The sequence below is a fragment of the Filicampus tigris genome, chromosome 3, assembly GCF_054856515.1.
Source record: "Filicampus tigris isolate MCC_2025a chromosome 3, RoL_Ftig_1.0, whole genome shotgun sequence".
Classification (NCBI taxonomy): Eukaryota; Metazoa; Chordata; class Actinopteri; order Syngnathiformes; family Syngnathidae; genus Filicampus; species Filicampus tigris.
In genome coordinates, this window is record NC_141219.1 from 24,203,889 (window position 1) to 24,216,971 (window position 13,083).

The following is a 13,083-nucleotide window of genomic DNA, read 5'->3' on the forward strand; positions in this document are numbered from 1 at the left end:
AAGGGTCCATCTGACTGGTTGTCTGTGATCACAAAAGGGTTCACAGAGGGGGGCAGGTGGAGGTGAAGGGCCTGTTGTAATTAGATAAGAGAAGCGCTTGTGGACATTTCAAGCTAGTAGTTAAGGGATCACCGAGTTGATCCGACTGTTCATTTGAAAACAATGTTCAAAAGCTGGCTGCATTTGTTCTCAACTTCCTCAACAGGAAGTAACCAAGATGCAACAAATCAGTGGCTTCAAAATGAAGACTGCTAGAAGGAAAGGAAAACCACACAGTTTCAAAGTATTGGACAGTATGTAAACAGTGGCGGCACCTGAAGATATGAGCCTGGATGTTGCCATTAAAAAAAAACAAAAACAAAAAAAAAACAACACGGAAAGCTTTTCTTCATGAATCAAACTGTCTAGACACAGCTGCTGTCTTTGAGTTCAACTTCAACATCAGGCACGTCGTCGTGCACGACCTCAGCAAATTTACGACACCTGAGTTCAGCCAGCATCATGTAATGTGCACTCTGGTCATGTTTTGCTTTCTCTGTTGCGTTTATGCAACTTTAGTACTTGTTGATTTGATGATTCCAAACATGACAGTTCAAATATTTGTCCAATTACTAATCCTGTTGTAAATATTTGCACATCTCTTTCTCTGATGAATTTGTGGACAAACTAACGTCCAAACCAGCAAGTCAGGTTAGCAGTGTGGAGAACAAACATACTGTGGGCACTTGAGCTGCCTAACAAGTGTGAAATTTATAAACAGCCAAATAAAATGTTCTGGCATTAGTTTTTTTCTTAAAATTCTTCACATAAAACAATCCTGTCTATTTTATATTTATATAATACATCAAATTAGTATTTGCACCGTCTAAGAATAATCCAGAATTAGTAATCACATACTTCTTTACAATCCTCCTGTTTTACGTTGAACCATTAAAAGCAGACTAATAAGATAGCTAATAATACACAAAGTCGTTTACTGATCTTATCTAATGTCAAATATACTGTAATACTGGTAAGATGCTAACTTGGTAGCACAGCACACTAGTGGTTTGCTTGTCTGCCTCACAGTCAGGAGGTCCTTGCTTTGAATCTCTCTCCGGCCTTCCTGTCCATAGTTTGCATGTTCTTCCTGTGCTTGCAAGGGTATTCGCTAAGTACTCGTCTTCCTAGGTTAATCGAAAACTACATGGATGGATGGAGAAGTCACTATATCCATGACTATTAAAGGTCGCTTTCCTTCCTAGTTAAAGTACATATGAAGTAGGAGAAAAATGTCATGCCATCATTTTCCTCGCAACACCAGCCCATTCAAGATTTTCCAAGTTTTTCTTTTCCAGGCATTCATGTAAACGACAGCCAACATTATGTCAAATGGCTTGCTGAGTTCCAAATGCCATTCTGCGCAGTCAAACATGTTTGACGCTAACACACAGTGAAAGCTTTCCACCTCTCTCCTCATTGTCTGCGTAGACAAACGCTTTGTGCTGTCACAAGACATCCTTCAATCCCGTTAAGTGCAATCTCATTAATGCTGCTGGCCACTGCCATACTTGACAAGAAAAATCTCTCTGTATTCTTTCATAGAGTGACAGAAACACTCTGAAATGGTTGTCCCATCAACAAGTTTGTGTGTGTGCACTGTAGACAGGAATAGTTGCCTGTCTGGCCAAATAAACACGAGGGACATTCAGTAAACATTAACAGTCTGCATTTAAAATGAGTGGGATTTTATTTTTGAACTGGGCAAAGTCAGTGAAAGCAATGTGAGTTGTTTGCATTGGGCGTGTGGACTTCTGGAGACTTGTGTTTGTCCTAAAAGCTCAAGGCAAAATGTTTGCAGTCATTTCAAAAAGTTAATTTCTATGATGGTTCTTTCCATTACAAATATGACTGCACAAAGTCATTTTTTAACCTTTTGTTTGTTTGTTTTTTAAATGAATATTATTAATAATAGCACTTGGGGCTTTGCAAAGGCTGTTTACAAAGCAGTCTATTATTCTTCATTTCACAGATGAGCGTGTTCAGCCTTTGGACTCAGCGATATGTGCACGGCTTGAGACCTCCTGAAATAACCTCCCCATTGTGCAAGCACCTCAAAACAAACTTTGAAGACACAAGTGTATTTGTAAGCCCCACACGGCTTCAAATGTCTCCCACAATAAGCACTGTTCAGTACTCTAACCCAAACACGTTGCTCAATATCAAATAACGGCGTATTTGTGTTCAAATGGAATATGTTATAAGTTGTCGAGTGTACAACAAAAAAGTGTATTAAAGGCATTGGTATAACCCATCCTAATAGGAATCCTAAGTATAATACAAACTAGGTTCACTGACATGGCATTTTATTGTTATATTGTTTGTTTGACAAATACCGAGAGAATGTCGCTTAATTTAACGGTATACGACATTTAAATTATACAATCTGCAAATATAAAGCACTTGTCCTTCTCATTAGCGGTCCGTTTTCCATTGCAAGACAAAGTTAAGTTTGCCAGTGAAAGAACGACTGAATGTCACAACACGTCCACTTGAGCTTCAAAATAAATCTATAAACTAAGGTCTTACAAAGAATAAATGTTCATATTTCCTTATGCTATACGGTTAATAGTGCATGAAAAAAGAAACACTGCCTGGATTTACGACACTAACACAAGCCAAAGTTCAACCAAATCCGTTTCCACAGCCATAAACGCAAGCGGACACATGATTTTATTTTGATACAAAGCCGGAAATGATTTTCGCTCTGTGGCAAAGTTGCCAACCTTCGATGTCTCCTACCTGTAGCTCCCGAGCTGGCTGCAACGTCTTTTTAAGGCTGTGTCGTAACTTTGTTGAATCCCAAATTATCTTCAGGCGTGCGCCGCATTTCTCCGTGGGTGCATTGTTTCGTCTTTATGTGCGAACGACTGCGACAATGTTGACGACTGCCACTAAATCTGCCAAGCTAAGGCTAGCACGACGCGCGCAAAGTGCACTTTCAAGCTCCGCTCAAGTGCGTCCGGTTGTGGCGAGAAGGAGGGCTGAGCTTACCTATAGCCCAGTGTGGCTTCACTGGGCTGTGTACTCCCTGCGAGGGATTACACGCACCGATTTCTATTTCCAGGCCACGGACGCTCAGAATAACTCCCTAGATTCACGGCTGCAAGATCTCACATGGTGTAAACACTCGCTGGCCACAATATTAGGAAAATGGCTGCACATGCATCCATATGAGAGCCCTTTCCGTTTTAAACAATCTGCCTCGATCATCTCCATGTATCTCCAGTAATACTTTTCTTACCACAAGGTACAAAACATATCAAAAATCGATAAAGGTGCGAGCATTTCCCCTACACTCCTGATGAAAATCAGTAATGGCCCAACTATCGGATCTCTAAAATATTTTCCTGACAAATAATTCTACGGTGTGCAGTTTGTTGAAAATGATTTTCCCTCAAGGATCTGCTTGAAAAATAGTTGCTGTTGACAATGGTAGATATTAATTGGCGTATAAAATAATGATAAGTGAAAAGAATTTCCGCCTGGTTTTAGATATTCTCTAAAAGATCATACTGACTGATTATCAGCCTGCGGTGCGGGCTATGTTAACATTCACTGCCAGACATTTTCAGGCCCTCTTTTACCCTAACGTTTGAAAAAAAAAGTGATTTTTTTTCTTGGGATTGAATGGCCGGACTGTGAAAAGACAAATTAATATGTCAATGGCAGTGAATGTGTTAAGAGTGATTTCTCCTCACCAACCTGCTTGGAAAATGGTGGTGGCCAATGGTAAATGGGAATGAGAGTACACATATAACAATAATCAGGAAGTATCAGTTACAATATCAGGTATGCAAATGACTGATTATCGGATGGCTCAAAAATATTACACTGCCGTGTGGCATGTATTGATATTCATTTTTCCTTTCCGATCTGCTCGTATAATTTGAAGACTTGACATTTTGGATTGCAGTGACATTCCTCTTGTTGAAGATCGACTGAGAAAGAAGTGGAACTCTACCGACGAAAGCACTCTTCCCATCAGTTGCTGCCCACTGACATGGTGGAGACAAAACCAATCCAAATCTCCTTCACTTGCTATTGCAAAAGTGGGCCTTTCCATCCCTGCGACATCGGTGGCCAGCGAGAATGTCTTTTCTACAGCAGCTAGTACAGTTACTGCCCCAAGAGCACAGTTGGACCCTGACAATGTGGACATGCTTGTATTTCTGAAAAAGAGCACGAGCCTTAAAGTTTAAATTGTTGGATGGTCCCAGTTTGCTGGCAATCTCGGCTGCTGAAGCAGCATTTGAAAAATAGCAATAGCTAAATTTTTCTATTTTTATTTTTTGGCCAAACTATTCAATAAGAGGAAAGCTCTCATCTGTAGCTGTTCTTGCAGCAGTATTTGAAAAGTGAGACCATGTAACAAAAGTGACTCCTGTTTACATTTCCACTTTAGAGCTAGATGATTAATTTTCTTGTAGTCTGCTTGATAAAAAAAAAAAATGTGAAAACTGGAAAAATTATATTAGGGAATATTTTATACTCTAAATTTAGCAAAAAAATCTCATCTCGTTCTCGCGGACTCAAACTCGTGAGACATCTCGTCTCGTGGGATTTGTGTCTCGTCCCATCCCTAATATATACACATACATCCACATTTAAAAATGTTTTTTGTTTTTCACGATTAATTCAGCTTCATCAGACCACATTTTTATATTGAGCAATTGTGTATCGTACTAGTATTCTTCTTCTCCAGCACATAGATTATTGCATAATCAATGTTGATATCATCACCGTCAAATTTTGAGATATACTTTTTCAAAGTTGGAGCTCAATTCCCTCTCCAACTGTCAAAAGTGGGCACATACATCAGCTGTTGCACAAAGCTTGTTCGTCAATTCTCTGTGATTGGTCCAGGTGGAAGATGAGCCCTCAAAAAGCTGACCTGCAACCACTTTAGCGGGTGTAGCATGTGATGGAACACCTTTGACTTCCTGCGTGTGGCTTACCTGGCTGCTATCCTCTGACTGCAGTTCCCATGAAGGTGGCGGCAGTACGCGTCCTGGCCGGCTGCCTCGTCGGCAGGCAGGGCCTTAGGGCTGGCTGCGTAGATAGTGCATCCCATGAACGCCTCCTGGGAGACGGCCTCCGCGCCCAGCTAGGTATCCTTCCTCGGAGCGGCCCGGCCCGTCCCGTCCTGATGGTGGCCAGCTGCTTTGTGAGGAAAAGCCATCGGCTCAGCGCGTTGGTTTCTTAACCCCTCCTCCCCTCCCCTCCCCTCCCGGGCGAGCCCTCCCTCTCCTGAGCCCAGAGCACAGAGGATAATCACATTCTGCATTTACACTCAACAAAATCAAGGCCAGCGTAATGGCTCTCTGTCACTGATGTCGCATTATGCTAATGCGCACAGCTCACTCCCAGCACTTGGCGGCAGTTACGAATGCGGTGTGTACAAACACACAGTGACAGATGGCAGTACTTTGACAAATGGTTCATTGATCAAAATGTTCATTCGGACTGAAAGACAACACATACTCAAGTGTTTGCTAACCTGAATCGAGCAGAGGCACACATTTTACTTTTGAAAAATGGAAAAGTGATGCCACCAATTGACAAAAACGCCCCGAAATGATGTCACTATTTCAGTATTTATACTTTTTGTGCATTAAAAGTAGAAATGCTGAAATAATGAAATGATTTCGGTGTGAAATCCTGGCCTGTAGTTTCACACAAAACTTTGTTACATGAACGGCAGCGTCACTGACAGATGAAGAAAAGGTTCATCAAGGATCATCACGGTGCACATTCTTGACAAATGTATTTTTGCATTCATTGAGCCAACCTCTTTCATTTTGCATTTGAGTATATTCCTCATTTGGGTCTTGTTCTGGAAATAGTTTGGAAACCCTGTACCTTAGGTAAGGCAGGTGCTAACAACAAATGCTGTCACATCTAACAAACCCTCTCCTCATTTATTCATTTTCTGTACCTCTTGCCCTCATTTGGATGGCGAATGAGCTGGAACCTGTCCCAGCTGACTTTTGACGAAATGCGGGGCACACCTGGTCAACATGACTCAGATATCAATACAGTATGCATGGCTTGTTGAATTCAAAATATCACCCTTGGTCTGCAAAATGAAAAGATCATGGACGAAAATGCAAGAATGCAGAAATCCTGTCACGGGATTGCCATAACTTTACAAAGCATCCAACTACATTACCGCTCACAAATATGCTTCTCATTTTCTATATATACTGTGATAGAGTAATTAGCGTCATAGTTTACTGCTGCAGCATTTCCATGTAGTTCTGTACACTTGAGGAAGCGATACACAAATGATATAATAACTATCAACTTATTTCTTTATGTTAAGGAAGGATAGCATATACAGTCAAAGGAAAAATATCACATTGAAAGGATCCAGCTGAGGGTGCTGCATTAAGTGGAAAGTCAACGCAAAGATTGTTTTTTTTTTTTTAATATGTTCTATGCAAGCCCACTAGTTGAAACAGGGCATTCTGATAAATTATATAATCAATATTCTGATAAATGAAAAAAAAAAAAACATACCCGCCAGTAATTTAAAAAAAAAAAATTTCGGCTAGTGGATTTTTTTTTTTTTTTTTAGTCCTGCTGGTATATCCGTCCATCCATCCATCCATCCATCCCGCTTCTCCTCACAAGGGTCGCAAGCGTGCTGGAGCCTATCCCAGCTGTCTTCGGGCAGTAGGCGGGGTACACCCTGAACTGGTTGCCAGCCAATCGCAGGGCACTCAGAGACAAAAAACATCCGCACTCACAATCACACCTAGGGGCAATTTAGAGAGTCCAATCAACTTACCATACATGTTTTTGGAATGTGGGAGGAAACCGGAGTACCCGGAGGAAACCCACGCAGGCACGGGGAGAACATGCAAACTCCACACAGGGAGGCCGGAGCCGGGAACGAACCCACGACCTCTGAACTGTGAGGCGGACGTGCTAACCAGTCGATCACCGTGCCACCCTCCCGCTGGTATAAAAAAATAAAATAAAAAACTTTCACGTGCAAGCCCCATCCACAGGCAATCACCGTTTGAGCTACAGAAAGTCGCACTCAAAGGGCATGCAAATGTTGACTTTATGAAGGTATTATTGTATACTCGTATTAGACAACGTGTGTTAAAATGGTGTGAGTCAGGAGTCTTCAATCCTGTTCCTCGAGGGCCTGCCTGTTCTCCATCTCTCCCTGCTACAGATATTCACCAAAGGTCTGCAGAAGCTGGATAACGATCCTGATCATTTGAATCAGGTGTGTGTTGCAGCAGGGACAGATGGAAAACAGGTAGGACGCCGGCCCTCGGGGAACAGGATTGAAGACCCCTGGGTCACTGTGAGTTGTGGTTTTATACGCCTTTGTGTGATATAGCCCATTACGTTGAAGCAAAGGGTTGGACGCACTATGTGGCTATACCTACGGTCCTAACCCCCCGCCCTGCCCCTTTTTTTTTTCCTCCACTGGTGGATAGGGGCTTCTGCAAAAAAAAAAAAAAAAAAATCCATTGGCTGAAACAGGGCTTCTGCAATATATATATATCTTTTTGTTACTGGCGGGAATGGGCTTCTTCCAAAGAATGTTTTTTTTTTTTTTACTGGTGGGAATGGGTTTCTTCTACAGGAAAATTATATTTATTTATTTCTTACTGGTGGGAATGGGCTTCTTCCAAAGAATGATTTTTTTTTTTTTTACTGGCGGGGATGGGTTTCTTTTACAGAAAAAATTATGTTTATTTATTTATTTCTTACTGGTGGGAATGGGCTTCTTCCAAAGAATTTTTTTTTTTTTTTTTACTGGTGTGAATGGGCTTCTTCCAAAGAAAAAGGTTATTTATTTATTTATTTCTTACTGGCGGGAATGGGCATCCATAGTTCAAAGCTACCTGGGCCCTGTGTGAAAAAACTAATTGTTCCCTAAACATAAGTCAATGAGCCACCCATAGCAGCAACAGCGGTCAAGTGTTTTATGGAGGAGATCTTTTGGCCCACTCTTCCTTGTAGAATTATTTTTACTTCAGAAACACTGGAGTGTTTTCGAGCATGAACAGCCTTAAGGTAATGTTAAAGCATTTCAATCGGATTCAAGACCAGACTTTAACTAGACCGCTCCAAAATCATTTACTTAAAGCCATTTGAAAGCGTTTTGGGTGATACCTGCTGCAGAGCCCAAGTTCACCTCAACTTGAGGTCACAAATGTTGGCCCAACATTCTCCTTCAGGTTTTCATGTTAAGGGCAGAATTCCTGGTTTCGTTACATCACAACAAGCAAGCAACCCCAGACCATCACACTACCACCACCACGTTTGACTTTTGGTATGCTTTTTTTTTTTTCGGAAACGCTGCGTAACATTTATGGCAGGTGTAATGAGACATACAGTGCACTGTTCAAAAGCTTTTAACTTTTGGCTTGACTTGAATATGGGAAACATTCAGAGGTTTGTGAGCAAAAGTAAGGCGGGCCTTCATATTCTTTTTGGTCAGCAGTGGTTTTCGCCTTGGAACCTGCCATTTTTTGCCATCTCTTCCTCATTGTTGAATCATGAACACTGACCTTAAGTGAGGCGAGGGAGGTCTGCGGATTTTTAGATGTTGTCCTGGGTTCCTTTGTGAACTCCCGGATGAGTCGTCGCTGTGCTCTTGGGATCATTTTGGTAGGCTGGAAACTTCTGGGACAGTTCACCACTGTATCATGTTTTCTCCACTCAGGGTCCTCAAGCTTTAGAAATGTATTTGTATTTGTAACTCCTTCCAGACTGATAGATGTCAATTACTTTATTTGTCCTCTGTTCTTGAATTTCTATGGATCATGCCGTTTTTTTTTTTTTGTAGCGCAGAGATTTTTTGGCTGATCAGAGGTAATCACGCTTGGATTTGGTTTTGTGAAAGTAAACTGCCCACCCAACCCCCTCAAAAAAAACAACTATTGATGTGTTTCACCACAGTTCATTATTTAATAAGGGGGTCAATTACTTTTTAGCACAGGGCCAGATTTGGAAATCTGTTTTGCCTTCAAACATTAAATCATCATTTAAAAACAGCATTTTGTGTCCACTTAGGTCACATCTAATATTTAAGTGTTTGACAGTCTTGAACATATTTGAGAAAGGAGCAAATGTTTTCATGGCAGTGTAGCCACAACAGTGTAGTCCACCAACTCTTGAACTGAACATTAATGAAACAGACAAAAGTCTCACAGCTTTCATTTAAGTCAACGTATACCAACACATGGTTTGTTTGAAGTACAGTGGAACGGAACATTGAAGTCAAACGCAATTGGGGGGTAAGGGGTACAAGTTGTCATCGCAAATACTGTAATGACAAGTTTGTTCTAGGCTCAAATTTCTGTGGTCATGAAATACTGCGTACCTGTACAATGTTTTAAATAACATTTGAACATTCCGCACCGTCATACAACCATCAAGACATGTTAACTGAATGAATCACGTGACATCGTTTGACTTTGGAGCGCGTCGTCGGCTACTTCAAATCGGTCAAGAAAGCTGAAGCCAGGGAGCAGTTATCAGGACAGATTGTCTCATAAAAAGATTTATTTTTCCAGCCCAAATTTACAAAGGCAAGTTACAGAGTATTGTATCAAAAAAAAAAAAAAAAAAGAACCATGGTAATGTACACTTTTCACAAACTCCTGAAGGGAGGGAGAGAAGAGGAGAGGTGAGGAGGAGAGAGAGTTCTGAATGTCTTACACAGAAGAAGACGCTGTAAACATCCTTGCAAGCACCTGTGTGGGTACTTTGAGGGGGTGGTGGCGGTGGGGTCTTTGCACGACAGAAATCGGGGTCAGGAAAGGACAAACGAGCGAGCAGCTCTGTGTTCTCACACAAGAATGTTCAACTAGGCACCAACTGCTGGCCAATAAATATACTCTGCACCACTGAAACAAAACACAAGAGCCAAGCACTTTCCATTATGTTGAAAGCAAACATGAACTTTTCAGGCTTTTTCATACACTTTTAGAATATAGTTTCGATTTTTCACTGGGCTTTGCTGACTACTGAGATAATAGTACTACTCTGTGAGCGAACAAATGCACTTGTCACAACCATTGTTTGATAAAACTATACCGTATGTACTGTATGTATGCAGTCTGCTGGTACTAAAAACCTCACGGACTCCAATGACAACATCACAGCTGCCTAGATTACCCTTACAGATTAAATACTAATCAAACACCACCACATTCATCTGATTCAGTCATTCATCATCTTTTAAAATGCACATAAGTCAAGGAGATGCCATTTTGCAAAATGGGCTGGGATGTACTTGGGAAGCCCAAGAACGTGTCGGATTTCTAGCTGCTGTCAAATCCAACTCCTGGCTGGGCAACAGTGCTCGCAAAAACAAATGACTGCAAACATCTGAGCGTACTTGGTGACAACTGGGTCGCAGATATGTTCTTCTCACCCACGCAGCCGCTCAAACTAATACGCATTTGAAAGCAGAGTGCGGCATCTGGTAACAGATTTGGGCATGGCTTCATGGATTAAACATTGGATTGACACGGCAGCACCACTTATGCGAAATCCAAATACACCAATAAGGGGACATTGTGGATATATTTATTGAATTCACCCACCACTTACTGTTTTTGACGTATGTTTTGTATTCATCTTTTTGCACTTACGAGTATGTAAGCCAATAGTGCCAGAAGTTATTACATCCCAGATAGCAATTGACCAAGCTGTCAAGTTTGGACTGATCCAAAGCCAACCGCTTGAAGAAACAATCCAAAAAAAAAAAACAATGATAAAAAGATGAATCAGGAGTGAAGCCATATCAGCCGTAGACGGACACATTGAGCTGCGACAGTCAGCGTCTGAGGTTTCCGGATATTCATCGTGATTCAGACGTCCGCAACCAAGCGTGTGCGGGGGATGAATTGAGCACATGCAGGAATGATGTGCAACCGTTCTGGGGCTCACCCATTGCATTCCTCCATGGAAGGTGACTATTACAGCAGAACATCAACTTATCAAGTCAAAGTAAACTTGGCGTAGCCCGCCGAGCGTCACCATAGCTAATGTGGGTTCACTCTCTGTTTCATCGCGAGGCGAAGCAGTGTTGACACCAGCATTCAGACATTCAAAGATGACCATCGCTCTTGAAGTTGAGTCGTTTGACAAAAGCAAACGCGGATCACGTTTATTATTCTCGGTTGAGGTGTATGAGGTCCCATCGCAAAAAAAAAAAAAAAACACGGCGACATCATCCCTGAAACAAGAACTGAGGATTTTAAATGTGGGAAATAATTGTGACGGTGAGGATGAAAACTTCAGTCTCAGGCTCTTAAGTCTCTGATGTGAAAGCAGCAGTTGCCATATTCCCCTGTCCCCAATCAAATAGAACCAAACATTTGTCAAGTTTAGGATATATCGTTGCGTCATGGCATACAAAATGCCAGCGACATCAAGTTGAACTCACGTCAATAAGATTTTCTCCGCAAGTCTTTTAATTTAACTCGACTCCCCTTTTGCCAACAGTCAACCCAACTCCCCCCGAATCCTCGACTAGATTCTTCTGTATTCGACAAAAAAATAATGTAGTTCAAACAAAATCTTAGAAAGTCCAAAAGTCCATTTTTGCATTGTATTTGTTGACAGTGCAAAGACTAGATACTCAGAGGGGAGGTGTTTCCTCTGCGTGAAGGGGGAGAGTGATGGCTTTGAACCTGGATTAGTTCAGTCCAAGCTTTGAGATTCTTTCTGTTGGGAAGAAAGACGGGAACAAGCTGCCAATACTCGGGCAGATCAACGAAACACACAGAAACACCATTGAACTGATGTCTAAAAGGGAACACCTGGGACATCCTTTTCTCATGTGAGCCAGTCACATGAATCTTTGCAGGGTTGAGGTGTGGCGGTCAGGTTTGCCTGTTGAACACACACAGCACATTTCCATTAATTATCAATTCATCTGCCACATTCATGGCAATTGTCCTCATTTGCTTTTCTCGACATCAAGGGAGGTTTGACAGCTGCAATTCCAAGGCCCCTCCACTAGATGTCAGTGCAGCCTACCTCCATTTCCATGCTGATTTTACAACTCTATTATGGTCGGTGTGATCCTCTTGTCCTTAGAAGACCTACTTAAAATGGATGAGCTGAGGGGCTGCACTGAATATTAGATACTAGACGGAAGCAGAGCACTGCAAAGAGTACCAGCAAATGATTCCATTTTTCTCTAGACAATTCCAGGGCAAAGAATGCAAAGACAAGTGAAAACATAAACAAATCTCACAGAAGACCATTTCATCAACTGGCAGTTTTCATACTCTTGGCTGTGTTAAGGTCGGAGTCTGCTCCCTACTATTGGATCTGAAATTTGTGTGCTGCATTTTGGTCTTTATAAGCCACCATCTATTTAGTATTTCTTTCTCTATTTCCAGCTTACCGTTCTCACCGCTAAGAGGGTGGAGGAGGTTGCTACTTGTTGACTGGCAACAATAGTTGCCACGTAGATTGAAGCGTGTTTTGCCATCGGTCATTCAGCCTATTCAGGTTTTGGCGTTTGAAAGAGAGTTGGCTGTCTGGTGTAATTTAACAGTCTAAAGCGGTAACTTAACTAGTGGGTTGGGCCATAAAAGTGGGTCACTGAGCCATTTTGGGTGGGTCGCGAACAGCTAGTAAAAAATTAAAGGGGGGGGTTCTCAGTTTACGACGGTCCCGACACAGCACATTTCAAGGGTAACAAAGTGGCTACGCGGCACGAGAAAAGACACTCAGTTAGCGCCATACTTAATGTTTTTCCATGACATTTTTTTCCATTTACGCATATTTTTCATTCTAGTATTTACTTCAATTATTACTGCGTTAGGTAAGGTTAGCGCGTTCCCACTTACATACAAATTGGGGTTACATCGCCGCATTAAAATGAGGGCTACCTGTACATTGAAATATTTAACATGCATCACGAGGTGGACATTTTGTCAGGCATGGGTCAGAGAGTTCATTAATCGGGATGGGACTGTAATTGTATTTCCACTCTGAACATATGAGGTAAGGGAGACAAAGTGTTACTGCCATGTGCTGTAGTTGCAC

At 41.7% G+C, this 13,083-nt stretch overlaps 2 protein-coding genes across 9 annotated transcripts in view; both read right to left on the minus strand.

Annotated features, from left to right (window-relative positions):
• Window positions 1-5,230, minus strand: part of gramd2aa (GRAM domain containing 2Aa) — a 30,359-nt gene extending 25,129 nt beyond the window's left edge. Inside the window, exon 1 of one of the 4 annotated variants that reach the window (XM_086025460.1) lies at window positions 4,998-5,229. In XM_086025460.1, the coding sequence (XP_085881586.1) occupies window positions 4,998-5,113 (116 nt within the window). In that variant the 5' untranslated portion in view covers window positions 5,114-5,229. Of the gene's footprint in view, window positions 1-2,781; window positions 3,031-4,997 lie in introns of those variants that run through there. The other 3 variants (XM_086025463.1, XM_086025462.1, XM_086025461.1) reach the window with 3 other exon arrangements.
• A 4,315-nt stretch (window positions 5,231-9,545) lies between these two features.
• znf609b (zinc finger protein 609b) overlaps window positions 9,546-13,083 on the minus strand; it is a 95,804-nt gene continuing 92,266 nt past the window's right edge. For all 5 annotated transcript variants that reach the window (XM_086025743.1, XM_086025745.1, XM_086025744.1 and 2 more), the window contains one exon: window positions 9,546-11,916. In XM_086025743.1, coding sequence (XP_085881869.1) covers window positions 11,873-11,916 — 44 coding nt within the window. In that variant the 3' untranslated portion in view covers window positions 9,546-11,872. The remainder of the gene's footprint in view (window positions 11,917-13,083) is intronic.